Below are 16,931 nucleotides of genomic sequence, written 5' to 3' on the forward strand. Positions count from 1 at the left end.
ATAATAAATACCAAAGTTGATTTCTTAATTTTGACTAATGTATCTGGGTTATACAAGATATAACATTAGGATAAACTGGGTAAAGGATATATGGTAAATCTAGCTACTACCTCTGCAAATTTTTCTGTAAATCTAAAGTATTTCAGAAATAAAAACTTATTTTCAAAGAAGGCAGAAGCTGAGCATGTTAGCACATGCCTGTAATCCCAGCAGCTCAACTGACTGAGGCAGGAGGGTCACAAGTTCAAAGCCAGCCTCAGCAACTTATCAAGGCCCTAAACAACTCAGTGAGACCTTGTCTCAAAATAAAAAATAAAAAGGGCTGGGGATGTGGCTCCAGTGATTAAGTGCCCCGTGGGTTCAATCCCAGTAACAACAACAACAATAACAAGACACAGGAGCAAGCTTGAAGAGGCTCTACTGCCCAAATTTAAAACAATTTAAGCATCAACATAAGTAATGATAGTATTCTCGAATAATGCAAGGAAAGAGAATCTTTGTGCCATACACACTACTTTTCTGTAAGTTTGAGATGTTCTACAATTTAAAAATTTCCACACTCACAAGTTCTTTTTTATTGCCATCACTTTTACTGCAGTACTGGTTGCAAAAAACTTACGAAATATAAAATCAGAGAAGTAGAGACTAATTTGGAATCAACAGAGAGTAGTTAAACTAGTAAGGAAACAGAAGATCCAAAGTTCAGGAAATTAAGGCAGGCTGGGAACTAAGTGCAGATAATCACAACAGTAGATTGAGGAAGACATAAAACCCAATTGTCCAGGGCAGGGAGGTAGGGTAGGACAGAGTGGGGTCAGGAGAAAGAGACAATGAAGGCAAGTATAAATACAGATTCAGACAATTCCAATGAATTCTAATGCTATTTTGGCATTCAGGTGGCAACAAACATTTAGCAGTAAGTTTCAAAGACACAAAGAAAATGCTAAGAGGAAAATAAGTTTACAAATCTAAAGACAATGATACTAAATAAATACAAACTTAAGCACAAAATGTCTAGAAAATAAGCTTAAGGCCTCACAGTGAGTTGCATAATTGAAATCTAACCAAAGGGAAACTTCTTCTTGAGCAAGAGATACTCATTGAGAACACTAAATGATACAAGAAATAATGTTCATGATATGTTTTAAAGAGAAACATTCTTTGAACCAATCTTTGCCTTTTAACAAGTACGAATAGAGAAATATTACACTGTAACCCCTTGAAAACTCATTAAGAGAAATTTTTTTTGAGCATCTACTCTGTGCCAGGCACAGTCAGCCATGGACTACTACATGACCAGAGAGCAATAACCTTTGACCTTTAACATGAAGTGTTTAAAAATGAATGTTAAAAAAATGTCAAGGAGCCTGATTTGCATTCCTGCCCAGATGGAGCATCATCCCACCTATGCATAAATGTGGTCCACGTAAATTTCTGATGAAAATGCTTCTCAATAAGCAGCCCTGGATCAGGTGATATTCCAAAGACAAGATCGGAATTATGCTGGTCTGCAACAACACTTTTCAACCTAGTAGGGTCTACAGTTCTCTGGTGAGATCAGGGATAGGCCACAAAACATTCATAACCTTTGAAGTTACATGCAAATTTTTGTGTGCCTATAAATATTAGCACATTTTTTTGAGAGAGAGCTTATACTTTCAACATACACATAAGACACAGACAGTTGAATGATAGTATAATTACAAGTAAATTGTCTATAAAGCTAACATAGTCTTATACTAATAAATAAATTCATCCATCAAATCAATCCTGAGAGCTTGCCAGGTATGTGTCAGACATATTAACAGAAGTGCGGTACTTCAGAACAAAGTAGGTGGGTAGTTCCCTTCTGTTCTATATTTCTCTTGCAACAATGTATCAGGTTCTAGGTTAAACATTGGTGATACAAAGGTAAATAAGACATGATCCCTGCCCTTTGCAACACTTAGAAGACATTGTATGTAGTGAAGAATGATGCGTATAAAACAGTGTGAGATAAGAACATGAGCTTTGGAATCAAACAGACATTAGCCCTCCATTCTACCACTAATTAGCTAAAGGATCTTGAGCTACTGCTTAATATTAATTCTGTATCTTGCTTTCCCTATCAATAAAATAGGGATAAGAAATTCTGATTTTTAGGTTTGAAATGAGGATTAAATGTAAACAATGTTCTAAATAACCACACCTGGCAATGGTAGGTACACAAAAAACTGAGTTATTACTGTGATTATAGGTACCCAGAGGAAAGAAATTTGTTCTGGCTGGGAGATCTCACTGAAGACTACCACACTCAATTTTGGGTGCCGTGTTTTAGAAAATACAATGACAAATGGATGATAGTATGTGTTCAGAGAAAAATAACTAAGCTGATTAGGAAACCTGGAGTCAGGTACCAAGAACTGATGATTTGAAGGAAGTTAAGTTACAAGTGAGAATGCAAATTCTCAGAAAAGAGAATATTTTAAGTTCTATATGTGATTGGAAGGTAAATATTGGATCAAGAAATCAAAATTTCAAGGACACAAATTTTACATATTCAATATAATTAAGACACATATAACAAAGTAAACTGTCTGGAGACAGCATAGGACACTTCAGAGCTTAGTGATTTCTTTGAAATGAAAGGTGTTAAAAAGGTGCTAGAATCCAGGTGTTGAGGAGACTCTGAATTGAATTCATCTGTTGAACAAAAAGGTTATAAAATGCCACCTACCATCCCTTCCAATACTGAGATTTTACACTTTTTTATTAAAATTCTTTATTAGTAGGATACTATTGTTTGGTAATAACACAAGACTCAACTTGAAATAAGTGAAACAAGGGAATTAGTGGCTTGCATAATCATGAAATCCATGGGCAGATTAAGCTGCCGACAGTCTGATCAGGACTCCAGCTCAGCTTCTCTACAGTTTTCCCCCAAGGTCAGTCCTCCTCTGGATGTTGGCTCTCTCCTCTGTCAGCAGCAATAGCGGCTACATGTCTCTGTATTTATGTCCAGTGAGGAGAAAGAAAACTACCTATCTTAACAACCAACAAAGTCCTAGGCTTCTCTGTTACATCAGGCTGAAACAATCACTATGGCCAGTCACTAACTGGCTTAGGTCCAGGTTACTACCCATTCTTTAACCAATCCCTCTGTTAAAAGGGAAGATTCATGTCCATTGGTTTATGCCATGAGAACAGAGATAAAACACCCAAATCCTGGAGTTGCTAAATAATGAGGGAGTGATGGGTCCTCAAAGGAAAATCTGGGTGCTGTTAAGAAAGGCCGGAGGAAGAAAGCAGACTGGTTTGGGAACCGTATTGGGGTCCCAGCAAGAAACAGATGGTACATTCAAAGCTAAGTAATTGGAAAGATTTTTTTTTTTTTAAGTTGTAGATGGACACAATATCTATTTATTTTTATGTGGTGCTGAGGATTGAACCCAGTGCCTCGCATGTGCTAGCCAAATACTCTACCACTGAGCTACAACCCCAGCCCTGGAAAGAATTTTTTAAACAGTTGATCTACAAAGATTTAAAGAAACCCTTACAGCTAGCCACTCCTCCTGCAGCTAAGTAGACAAGGGGAAAGGTTATGACAACCCAGAGAGCTTAGTTGTAATGTAGAGAGCCACTGGATAGAAACTGACCTTTGAAAGAGGAAGCAGTCAACCCATAGTAACCTGTTAGAGAGGGAGCTGGGGAAAGACATGCTCCGACCTCACTCTCCTCCATCTGCTAATCTCCCACTAGTGGCTCTGGCCAAAGGCAAGCAGAGGATAAGAGGACCTTGTTAATGCAATCCACGATGCAGGTTGGCCTCCCCAGATATAGAGCAGGCGAGAAGGATGGAGCACAGATGGAAGAGCAAGTGGAAGATACTCAGTGTAACAACCAAGGACTAGCCTATGCAGATAATCAGCTGCCAAAATATACAGGAGAGTCAAGTGTCCTAGGGGATCTGATCTGCCCACTTCTCACTTATTACCTTCTCAGTGCACACTGCTCACTTCTGGCAAAGACAGTTGTCTGTAGACAAACAAAAACACACACAGAGCTGGGGCTCCCGATAAGCAATTTTAGGATCTTTATGAATTTTATTTTCTTTATTTACATTTTATTATTCCCTAGTTTGCCTATTTTTGCTGGGCTAAGGACAGTTAAGCATAAAGTTTTATGTCCACAGATAAGAAGTGAGTCCTGAAATCCCCTAAAGGCCAGTGGTTTTACGAAAAGAAGGGTAAGAAATCAGGAGACAAAACTGAGGGGGTTAGTAACAGGGCTGCCTTTCTACAGCAACATCCTTCTATCAGAGTTTGTTTCATTTAATGCTTCCCTGATCTTCTGTATCTTATTTGCCCAAGAGGCAATTCCCTTTAATTCCTTCCTTCTTGAGTTCTGCCACAAGACACAGGAGCACATATCAAGAACTTGCAGCTGGGAGAATCTGTTTCTGTACAAAGCTTTTTCAATGCTATTGCAGGATTTGGTGTAATCTTACGCTTCAGAAGCCATTTAAATGGATGTTAAAGTACTAACCTGCAAAAATGAATGCCATCTAACACATTCTTTCTGTGGAAAAACATGTTGCAACTCTATAAAGAATAATTTCTAAGCATAAGTCATTCATTAACTAGGAAATGGCCTATAGATTATGTGAGAAGTTTTGGGACTGGCTGTTTACACACAGCATTGTGATGCTAACCACAAAGTACTCTTCCTCTTCTTGGATGTGTTTTCGGAGCAGAGAACAGCATTTCTGAAACACTTTTTAAGAATTTCTGCCAAGACCAGGAACTCGAGGAGGCAGTGGTGTCCCAGAAATCTAGAAGTATATTTCTTTAGCAGCTTTCAGTGCCCTTGTTACACTGGGAATAGAATAACAAAACACACAGAAAGGCAGCAGAACCCACAGTTCAATCCTGCTTAATTACATTAGAAATGAAAACGCAATTGGCAACTTTTAAGTATTATACACTAAAAAAAGTAACTTTTGTAAGTAAGCAAAATGGCATTCTTTTCTTTTCCTTTTTTTTTTTTTTTTTTGGTGGTGGTGCTGGAAATTGAACCAACAGTTTTGTACATGCTAGGCAAGTACTTTACCACTTAACTACATCCCCAGCCCCTAAAACTGCATTTTTTAATATAAAAAGCATAATTTTGAAATGAGAAAACATCCCACATTGTCAAAAAAAGTGAGTAATATTTGTTTTTTTTTAAAAAAACTCCATCATTTCTGAATATATTCTTAAAGAAAACAAAGTGTATTTTTAAATCCCATAGTTGAAGGACACAACATTTGAGGAACTCCTATTGCTTTTATACAAATGTAAAAGAAAAACAGGAAAAAGTAACTTTTAAAGATAAGATCAATCAGTTTCTTACATTTGGCAGCTTATAATTCTAAAAACTGTTTAGTTGAGAAGACTATGCTTTCATATAAATCTCTGGGAATTAATGATCAAGTTTCTGAATTAACACCATGACAGGGAACCTTGAAATGAAAATTTATAACACCCAAGGTGAAAGGATATATTTTTTTCTTTCTTCTATTACTAACCCTGGCTGTTGGCCCTAAGCACTCAGAATAGAAACTCTTTCATATTTTAAAACAAATAACACATCAAAAACAAAATACATGTGTACCCTTAAGACATAAGAAAAAAACTGAGTGAGTGAACACAACATCGAAAGTTTTCTCCATTGTGTGTGTGTGTGTGTGTGTGTGTGTGAGTGTGGTACTGAAGGTTGAACCCAGGGTCTAACACTTGATATATCTCCAGTGTTTTTTCTCCATTTTGAAACACCAACAACAATGCTTTTGAATGAGAAGTTAAAATATAGACAATTTCTAGAGATGCAGCAACAAACATAATAGGACATTACCTTAACTAATCAAAGTTCAACACTGAGTCACAAAAAGATTATGCACACATTGCCACATATTCAAGTGGCTATTCTTAATAAGAACCAGTAGTCACACATTGCTATTAAGTATAAATTATTTGCTATAAATAATTGAGATAATTATAAATATCAATCACTATGAATTTTTCACTAGGATTACATTACAAAACACAACACTGAATGACATTACTGTGAATATTCAAATCACAGAAGCATGAAGTATGTGAAGTAGACAGCTTGAAAAGCTGGAGCAGAATTCAGTGCAGGACTAATAAGAAATGAGTTGGCAAATGTGACAGACCAAGTCACAAAAAGCCTAAGAATCTTAGACTTCTATTCCATCATGTTATGCTTTTCAAACTTAAGTCTGAGTACTCCTGTACCAAAGGAATATGTAAAGTTGTATAAAGACAGTATATCTTCTATTAGTGTCAAGTTTTTGAAAAAATTAGAAGTTAAATCACTGTTTTTAAATTGAATTCAATGCTATTAGAACATCAAATTAATGTGAATTTTTCAGACAGAACACAAAACCTCAAAGCAACTTCACTTTTATAGTAGTTCAACCTAGAGCCACTATTTTTTGCTATTAAGAACAATTTGAAGATGAGTACACACCTGTAATCCCAGTGACTTGGGAGGCAGAGGGAGGAGGATCACAAATTCAAGGTCAGCATGGGCAATTTAGTGAGATCTTGTTTCAAGATAAAGTTTAATAAAAAGAGCTGGGGATGGAACTCAGTTGTAAAGTGCTCCTGGATGCAGGGAGAGGTATGGAAGGGAGTGTTGGATAATCTGAGGAAAACTTTAAGAAGCAGTACGGGAAATATGACGGCACTAGGATTTCTGTTTGTTGGATTGCTTTTTTAAAGTGAGAGACTGATATGATCAATTTGTACTTTAGGAGGATCTTTCAAGATAAGTAGTTTGAAGGACGGGCTAAAGCACACAGGACTAGAAAGGCAGATGACAATCTGAAAAGTAGGAATAGTCTGTGCAAGAGATAAAAAGCCCTCAACCAGAGCTGAGGCTGTGAAAACAAAAATGCCAGGAAGATTCTGGAAAGTTTAGGAGGCAGACCAGTCAGATTCTGATTGAATGCACAATAATTATTCAATGAGGAAACTTTTGAGAACTTATTAATATAAAGGTATTCATGTTTTCAGAGCTCCTAAAGTATTTGATACACATACTTCTAAAAGCTCCACTTAAAAATAGTACTTTCAGTATACCTTTAAGTCACAGAAACTATAAAGCTGTGGCATGCTAGCATAAATGTTATACCAGAAATTAAATAAAATTTGATTTATGAAAACTGTTTAAAAAAAAATCCATGTTTTCAAAATGTTAAGAAAAAAATTAATGGATTCCTATTAATGAGCTACTAGGTAATAGCTTTTCTAAAGACATAACTACACAGCCTGAGGATCAGAGTTAAGAATGCCTTATCCTTAATGTGATATTGTAAAACAAATGAATGAATAAGCACAGACTCTCTTCTGAAAAAGCAGCCTAAGTACTTTAGATATCTGATCACTTAATAATAAAAGCCACATTAGTCATCTCACAGGGTAGATATGTGGTTATGGCCCAGGAAATTTAATGTAGGCCTTGCTAGCTAAAAGGTACAAAGCAAAATTAAAGTTAAACCTTCATTAGTAAGTTGACAGCAAAATACAGCCACTAAGAAACAAACCAAAACAGACATTAGACCTATCTAGGGAAACTGAATTAAGACAACAAAAACAAAAACAAAAACAAAAACAAAAAGAATCATACAGAACATATTTGTGAAAATATTATAACTTGAAAAAAAAGTACATTTTAACTTACTTAAAATTTACTAACCTGATCATATATTTTAAGACTACATCAACTACATCAGAAATATTAAAAACATTGTGGAAATTATGTAGAAAATATAAAGGCTAGAACAAGTCTGAAAGCAAGTCGTGTGTGTGTGTGTGTGTGTGTGTGTGTGTGTTTTAGATGAAACTCCAGCTCTCAAAAACCATGGTGTAAGAATTTAACTTAGCATAAGAATTTTAAGACACTTCACTTAACTGTAATGGACTCATCTGTACATGGAGAATGTTCACCCATTTTATTTGCTAATTTATGCTTGCTACTTTACAGAAAATCCTAAGACTTAGGGTACATAAAAATTCATAACAGAAAGAATAACTGAAAAAATACAAAGCACACTGTAATTCTCAGAAAGACCCTCATTCTAACACCAGATCTAATTGAAATGATTCATTTTATAAGACCATTGGATGTTTTTCACCTCTTTTGAAAAGCGGAATGAAAAACATACCAACCACAAAGCAAAAATAGAACTGTCTTGAATTTTGCATTTAAATATATGTTGAATTAATGCAAGAAAATGCTATAACAGAAATAGTTGACATTCTACAAAGGAAATCAAAACACTTCTCTATCTTCTCCTAGATTATCTATACACAGAACTGTTATGTTGTTAATTTGTTTTTTAGAAATGCCATCTGCTTCTCCCAAGCCTCCTCCAAATCAGGTCATTGCAGGTGTCTTTATTGGTAGTAACACAAAACATTATCCGACAGACAAGAAGTTGGCAATGGTAGAATGGAAAGAGTTAAAAGAGAGATGGAGACACACAATATTAACAATATTTTACTTTGCATTTTGAAAAAAATAGCCCTGCATATATATGGATTATGAGGTTGTAGGCTCACATTTATTATGAGTGTCTATCTACAGTCTAACAACACAGTAATAGGGCATTAATCTCATTATTCTACGGGTGGTATGGAAGAACTGCCATGCAATTTTGAGTAACCAACCCCTTGCAATTCCATGCATCAGGTTACAGGAAGAACTACATGAGTTTCCCCAAATCTGCAACTTCCAGGGTCTCCCACCACAATCAATATATAAATTCAAATTATATATGTGTGTGAAATATGTGAATATCAAAAAATTAAGAAATCCCAAAGAATTGTTTCTGATAAAATAAAATACATATGTACACATATGCATAGGAAAAGAAAGGATAATATTCTGGGTTAAAAGTGGTTATCTTTAGATATCTGAAATATGGGTTATTTCTATTTTTTCCCTTTGCTTCTCTGATTTTCTAGCTCTCCTACAACACGTAACTTTCACAATAAAAAAAAAAAAAGCTAAATAGGTGCAGAGTTTCTAATCCTAAAGCAACAATTAATCTGGATTAAAGACACAAAGTAGCATATCTTGAAGCCTCATGCAAATCACTGAGGAACGATCTTTCCCTACTTGGTTTGGAGGAACCCGTCTGCAAGGCTCCCCAAGCGCAGTGATAACCTCCCTATTCTGGGGCCTTACAAACTGAGGAGACAAAGTTGTTTCATACAAACTTGGTCAAGCGCTTCTGCATCAGCAAAACTCACTCCCAGCTCTCCCGTGACCCCGCCCCCCACGGCACGCCCAGTCCCGCGGACCCCGCACGGGACCCTCTGCCCCTCTGGAAGTGTTCCCGAAGACTCAGTCCCCCGAATCTGAGCCCCATAGCTCACCTCCACTCTCTTTCATCTACCACTACCCCAACGGCTCCAGGAGAAGGAAAGAGCGGAGCAGACTTGGCGGCAGCCGCCACCGATCCCAGTGACCTTGGACGAGCCACTACGCCTCTCCGAGCCTCAGTTTCCTACTGTGCTCCCTTCCCTGGCAGGCTGTCTGCAGGCTGAGAAACCCGAAGGGCTTTGTAAAAGCTAGGGGCCGTCCGAGGCACTCTGCGCCGATCCCCTCCTCCCCCTGCCCAGACACCTCGGAGGCGGCTTTTCTCCGGAGTCTGCCCGTCTCCCCCGGACACGTCGCCCCCCAGCACGGTCCCCACACCTGGCAGCTGCTGTCCTGGGGCAGGTTTTTCACCAAGATCTTCCTGCGGTTGCTCAGCTCCCGCCGCATCCGCTGCAGCCTCGCGGCGACCTCCTCTGGGTGCAGCACCGCGGGCGCGGGGTCCAGGGAGCCCTCGCGCGCCCCCGGCCCCACCGCGCCGCCCAGGCCCGCGCCCCCCTCGCCGCCGCCGTCTCCAGCCGCCGCCGCCATCTTCCCGGGCGCCCCGCGGCTGCGGACTCTTCGGAAGCTCGAGGGGAAGCGGAGAGAGAAAGCGGGAGGAGGCCGGGGCGGGGGCGAGGCGGGCCGAGGCCGCAGAGTGGGCCCAGCTGCGGAGGGGAGGGAGCGAGGGAGGGAGGCGGCGCGGCAGCCAGCAGCCGGCCGGCGGGCGGGAGGAAACCTGAGGAGCAGCCGAGAACCACCTCGCGGCGCCTCCCCTTGCGCCCCCAGCCCCCGCGCGCCGCGCGCCCTCGGCTCCCGGGTCCGCGGCAGGCCCGGCGCCGCCTCCCCCACACCTGTGCGGGCGCCAGGCTCCTCTTCTGCAAGGCCTTAGCGGACGCGGGGGTCGAGCTCTGGGGATGCGGCCCCTGGGCGGAACTCGAAGCCCCAGCGCCTGTCCCGGCTCGGCCCCCCACGAACACCGCAGCCCTCCCCGGAACCCCTCGAATTTCCCGCGCTGTGTCGGCTCGGGGGCTGCAGGTGCGAGTTCAGACTTCCGAAACCCTGGGAGGCGGCCGCGCGCCTCCCCGCAGCCCGGCCGGCCCCGGTCTGTAACTCTTCTGGGTGTTCAAGATGGGCATATTTGGCAAAGTTTGAGTTTATGACGAGAGAGAAAATGTGGCTTTCTAGGAAGTGAAGAGAGGGATATTCTGGGGGAAATTTTCATACACTTGGTAAGATCTGATCGTAATCAGATGTGTCTCTATGAGAAAACCTGTGCCCTTCCTCGGTCCCTCAGTACCTGTCGCACAGTTATGAGAACCTGGATGGTTGCGTCTGCAACATATAAAGCGAGGCAGAAACAAAGCCTAGAACGGAGAGTTGCTGTGGCAAGGGCTGGAAGATACGTAATTGGAATATTATTCTAATTGAACCTTGAAGGGAGAGCTACGCTACAGGACTATAATCAAAGTGAGGTCACCAGCTCTATCAAGTAACCAAATGACCGTTCAGCAAGGGGAACATGCTTCTTAAGTTTGTAGCATACTATATCCCCCCCCTCTCTCATACGCACACGAATATAATTAATTAATTAATGCCAATTTATAATCCAGTAGGAGGAAATGTTTTAAATAAATACGATCAAAAAGTATGAACAAAAAAATTAAAGCATGCTATGAATTCAGTACTTATGAATTCAGTACCATGTGTCCCCACATATTCTAATAAATTACATATATACCATTTACTTTTTACAATAATCCAATTAAGTAGGTTTTATTTTCCCCACATTGCACATAAAGAAATGGAGTCAGCCAGGCTCGGTGGCCCACACCTGTAATCCCAGTGACTCAGTAGGCTGAGGCAGGAGGATCACAAATTTCAGTCCAGCAGCCTGGGCAATTTAGCGAAATCTTGTCTCAAAAAATAAAGAAAGGCTGGGGATGTGGTAGATGGAGTGCCCTAGGTTCAATTCACAACTGGGGGGAGAAAAAAGAAAGAAAGAAATGAAGTCTGATTTAATTAATTCTAGGTGCCAATGTTCTAAATAATATAAAATGATTCATCTGTTATCCCTCCACCCAAAAATAATGGCTGCTAATATTCCTGATTTAAATTTTCTGCTAACACTTTTATCATTAAAATGATATTCAGCCGTACACCTATGTTCATAGCAGCTATGAATATCCATCTAGTCAAAGGTGATGAAGAGATGAATTGTGAAATATGTGTGAGTATGCACACAAACACCTACACACACAATGAAATATTATTCAACAATGAAAATGAGTACTGCCACAAGGAAGATGAATCTCCAAAACACTAAGTGAAAAGAAACCAGAGACAGGTCGCATAATATATGATTTCATTCACATGAAATATCCAAAATAGGCAAATCCATAAAGCAGAATTGAAGATTGGTAATTACCAGGGATCATAAGAAAGGGGTAATGAAAACAACTGTTTAAAGGATATAGACTTCTTTCAGAGCAATAAAACTGTTTTGAAACTAAATGGAGGTGGCAATCACCAAACATTGTGAATGTATTTAAAATGACCTCTGAATTGCTCCTTTTTAACTGGTAGGTTTTATAATATGAATTTCACCTTATAAAATTTTAAATGATACTCTGTAGTTTGTCACTGTCTCCTGTCTTTTACAATATATCCTCTGAGCCCCTTTCAATGCTAACATAATTGAACATCATTATTATTCATGGCGGCATATTATTCCATTGTAAGAATTACCATAATATACCCCACTAATCTTGAGAAGCAGACATTTTTATCTGTTATAAACAGCATTGAGTTTAATATCCTGTGTCCATAATTGAAGACCTTTACTTTTCTACAGAATAAATTTTTGCATCAGAGTCAGCATATTGAAAGATTTGAATACGCATTTCCAAACTACCTTCCTCAGTTTTTTCCATTATACGCATGGTAAGAAAGTGCTTATTTCTCTGCTTGTAACCATGATATTCTGATATCAAAACTATCCCTTCTTTGTTTAAAATTTATTCATTTCAGACTCCAATAGCTCTATTTCATAGAACTGAGAGGCTTTGAAAAGTATATTCTTTAAGTGGGTAAGAAGCAAGAATAGCCTTAGCATATGCTATAACATTGAGTCAGTCCCTCATTAAGTTTCAGGACATATATTTATCCAAATGAGTACTGTCTCCTTGACAAACATTTGTTAAATGCCTATTATGTTCTAGACAATACATATATAAAGGCCCTTGAGAATACAGAAATAATAAAATAAGATTCCTGTATGATAGGGACTGAGTCAGTGGCAGAAAAAATGCAATAATTATAATTAAATGTAATAGCATGCAAATAGAACTTAAGGAGTAGTCTCAGGATATAGTGATCTGAATCTAAGTTTAGTGATGTTGTTTTACTTAAAACCTTTTCCAAACTGCTTGTATTTGTTTGTTTGTTTGTTGTATTGACTTTAGAATTTTTGGCAAATTCTTCTGCACAGTTTCTGTGGTAGCAAATATACATCTCTTAGACACAGGTCCAATTTTTTGGAAATAATTGAACATTATTTGGAGCCAAGTCTGGTGAGTGAATCAGGTGTTGTGGGAGTTATGATGATGTATCTGGGGTTTGGGGATCCTACTGGGACAGGGTTACAGGGTTATCAGGTTATTAAACCAATTTTATTAAGTAGATATTTGGAATTGATCCCACTCTTTGAGCAATATTGCTAGGTCATATAGGGCAGGGTCTTTCAAACTTTTTGGACCAATCTAGGGGGATTTACATGCCACAGTGGGAAATATATTTTGCATCCCAGTCCAGTAAACACACACAATTGAAATGAAGATTTCACAAGAAGTCATGCCCTTACATCATGCAACACATTCTGGAATATCCTATGTGCCATTCCATTTTTTAAATTGCTGATTACACAGTTGATTTTCTGTGGCACTAAATGAATCATTACTTACATTTTGATAAACACTGCTCTAGATTTCAAATCAACAATCTTTCCTTGTTACTTTTGCTCAGTTGTTTTCAAGGAATTTGGAGAAATAATAGACTCTACTGAATTGTTCTTGCCACATTAAAAAAAAAAAAAATGGATGGACAGACATGGGAATGCTATGGTCATTCCAAAGAGTTCCTTTCATTTCAGGTTTTAACCTGACACTTTAAATAGCTGCTGCCCTAACAAACTAAAGGAACATTCTAATCTGAACTTGAGGTGGAGCACAATTATCAAGCTGCAATGTATTTACCAATGCCCACAGGTAATTATGTAATTATTATGATCACCTTGTTCTTAAATTATGAACCATGTGCTCACTTTAGTCTTTATTTTTTTTAAACATGGGTAGTTATTTTTGTGTATTTTTAAAGCTCTACAATTGGGGGGAAATGTTGAAGAGGTTTAATGAAGTGCCAATTTTTAATAATAGTAAAATAATTCTCTTGTAACCGATCTTATGATTACATATCATGATAACGTGACGAAATAAGTATGTGAAAAGACCTTGTAGACAGTAAGAACAATACACTTTTAGTTATTTATTCACTCAGCAATATATATCAAGTGCCTACAATGTACCAGACACAGTACAATGCACCAAATTAGACTGATTTTTATTCAGAAGAGAACTTTTCCCTGGAGAAAGTCATTGCACTTCAGTAATTGCAAAATTAGTTTGATAAATATTGAAATAAAGTACTTTTCAGTAGCATGGGGACTGGGGGTGGCAGTATTTAATTCTGATCTAGAGGAGGCCATTGTGAGAAGTCGAATTTTGAAGGCCAAGTAGGAGTTTTCTACGTGAAAAGGGAAGCACAAAGAGGCCCCAAGGCATCCAAAGCACTGGTGTGTCATGAAAGAATAATCTGATGTTTATAAAAACTAGGCTTCTTTTGAGAGAGCAGCAGGAAATAAAGGAATAGCAGATGTCATTCCAGTTTTAAGAAGTTGATTCCATTTTAAGTGAATGCTTTAGTACGACATCAAAGGCAATTCCAACAAGAAAAGGAACATCAGGGACCTTCAGGCAGGGAAGTGGCATGATCAGATTGAAAAATAATAATTTAGAAAAATAATTCTGAAAACAATGGAGAAAATTAATTTACGGGGTCAAGTCACAGAGACCAGTCAGAAATCTTTTGAAACAAAGTGAAAATGTTTGTGGGTTCATATTGGAGTAGAATAATAATCATAGGGCTTAAGCTTATAGAAATTTACATAGGTAAAGCTAAGCTTTCCTTCTTTATTTTGTCATTAATATTGTTTCATTTGAAACCCTAAAACCAACTTGACATGTAACTAGTATCTGGTTTTTCCCTAATGAGGAATCATAGGCAGAGAAGGGCAATTCTTTGTTCAGAGTCGCACAGCAAGCAGGGGCCACAGGGCTCCAATGCAAATTGACCTGCTCTTGGAGCTCGGATATGTAATTTTGTGTGACTGTAGCCAGAGAATGGCTGAATCGGTGAGACTTTTCTGAGAAAGGCACAGTAGAGCAAAGAAGCAGCAGAATATAGTGGCAAGAGAGCAGGAACCAGAGTCAAATTACCTGGATTCATTTTTGGGTAAATGGAGCAACTATTTAAAGCATGAGAGAATATTTTAAATATGCTGAACCTCAGACTTTTCATCTCTAAAATAGAGATAATAGCAGCACCCATAAAGCTATTATTAAGGGCTATTATGAGGATTAGATGAGGTAATCTATATATAAAGAACTTAGCAGGGTGCTCAGCTCAAGGGCTAGATAAAAGGCAGTCATAATATTAATAACAATGATAATGAACACTTAATTATATTTAAAGCTCTTGGTGACATATTGGATGTCAGCAAAGAGAACAGCATTATGGTTTCTAATGGGAGAGGTTGGATGGACAGCGATGCTGCGGTTGAAAGGCAGTGGTTTAGGAAGCACAGGTGGTAAAGCTCTGTTTAGGCATCTGAACTGCACGTAGATAAGAATACCCAGAAGACACTCTAGAAATTTAAGAGAACTTGGCTGTTAAAAAAATGAAATTGAATGAGATCATCCTGGCTAAGTGTGTAGATTGAAGAGGAGTCCAAGAAACAGGACCTTAGGGAACAATTTAACAGTTCAAAATGAAAGAGAGTGGAAGATACACCGCAGTTTTGTTAAGATCTGCTTGTTAAGATGTATGTGCTCAACTCATAAAAAGAGAGCCAGGTAAAAATGTAAAAGGTATCAGGCAAAAGTAGCTGGACTAACTGGAAATGGTGCACACCTGTAATCCCAGTGACTCGTGAGGCTGAGGCAGGAAGATCACAAGTTTGAGGCCAGCCCCGGCAACTTAGAAAAGCCCTAAGCAACTTAGTGTGAGCCTATGAGGGCGGGGGAGGGAGTAGTTGGACTGCAGGTGGAATTGCTGCCTGTGTGATACTTTTAGCTTCGTGATGATCTCCAGCTCCTGATCCTTAGCTGCAGTTTTACAATATAACTCCTGGCACATCAGCTCCATGGCTTCTTTGTTTACCCAGTATCGACCTTGGTTGTTTTTGGACTCCCTTCTTGGATCACAAAAACTGACCTGACTTAACATTCACTGCTTTCTGCTACGGACCTTGCATTCCATATCATACCAAAATTAGTAAAGGAAAATAGATTGAAAAAGAACTAGGAGAAAAATGGCTTCAGAGGAGCCTAGGAAGCAAAACAGCTCAGGGAGAATGGTTAGCACAGCAATGCAGTAGAGAGGACAAATGGAATAAAGACTGAAAAGGGTATTTAGTTGGATTTAGCAGTTAGCAAGCTCCCCGTGATTTCAAGTGAGAGCAACTTCAATATAGTGGTAGGAACAAGAGATAGCTATCAGAAAGAATTGATCGAATAAGTTTCAAATCCTCTGCTTTTCTCCGTGAAGCAGAAAGAAGATCATCCTCTGATAGTGAGGACATTTGAGCAAAAAATTAAAATGTGTGGTCCACAGAGGTTATTTACAAATATGTAACTCTCATAACACACAGTGGGTATCATGATCCCTCTAACCTAGATAAGGTGACTGACATAAGGAAGTTAAGTAAATTTCTTAAAGTCATGCAACTAGAATGAGGCAAATGTAGAACTCAAACCCAGTCTGTTTTTTTTTTTTTTTTTTTTACTGCATTCATATGGATAGCAGCCACCATGGGGGTGTGAAAGTACTAGTGTGGTCATAACAGTGTTAGTCATATAAAGATCATTACTTATATATGTTAAGTATGTAGTAGTGTAATGAGTAAGATGAATCAGATAGTGGTGGCACTCATGTTGAGAGATGAAAGAATGCTTCTGCTGCCCAAAATTTACAGTAATAATGGTCTCATACTAACTCTATGCCTTAAAGCATAGTGCCTATTCATACATGGTACCTACAACTAAATTATGTTACTTCTCTTAGTTTAAATTCTGCCACAAAGTATCATTCTAGACTTTCTTTTTGTCACCGACAAAACATAGCTTTTAAAATATTTTAGGCTTTTACCATAATGGAGATTTGTGTTGATTTTCATTTATAATGTTGTGAAA

At 38.6% G+C, this 16,931-nt stretch overlaps 1 protein-coding gene across 2 annotated transcripts in view; it reads right to left on the reverse strand.

Moving 5' to 3' along the window:
• Positions 1-10,176, reverse strand: part of Raver2 (ribonucleoprotein, PTB binding 2) — a 78,293-nt gene extending 68,117 nt beyond the window's left edge. For both annotated transcript variants that reach the window (XM_047540354.1, XM_047540344.1), the window contains exon 1: positions 9,748-10,176. In XM_047540354.1, the coding sequence (XP_047396310.1) occupies positions 9,748-9,957 (210 nt within the window). In that variant the 5' untranslated portion in view covers positions 9,958-10,176. The remainder of the gene's footprint in view (positions 1-9,747) is intronic.
• Positions 10,177-16,931: the final 6,755 nt, after the last annotated feature.

This window comes from Sciurus carolinensis, chromosome 1 (assembly GCF_902686445.1).
Source record: "Sciurus carolinensis chromosome 1, mSciCar1.2, whole genome shotgun sequence".
Taxonomy (NCBI): Eukaryota; Metazoa; Chordata; class Mammalia; order Rodentia; family Sciuridae; genus Sciurus; species Sciurus carolinensis.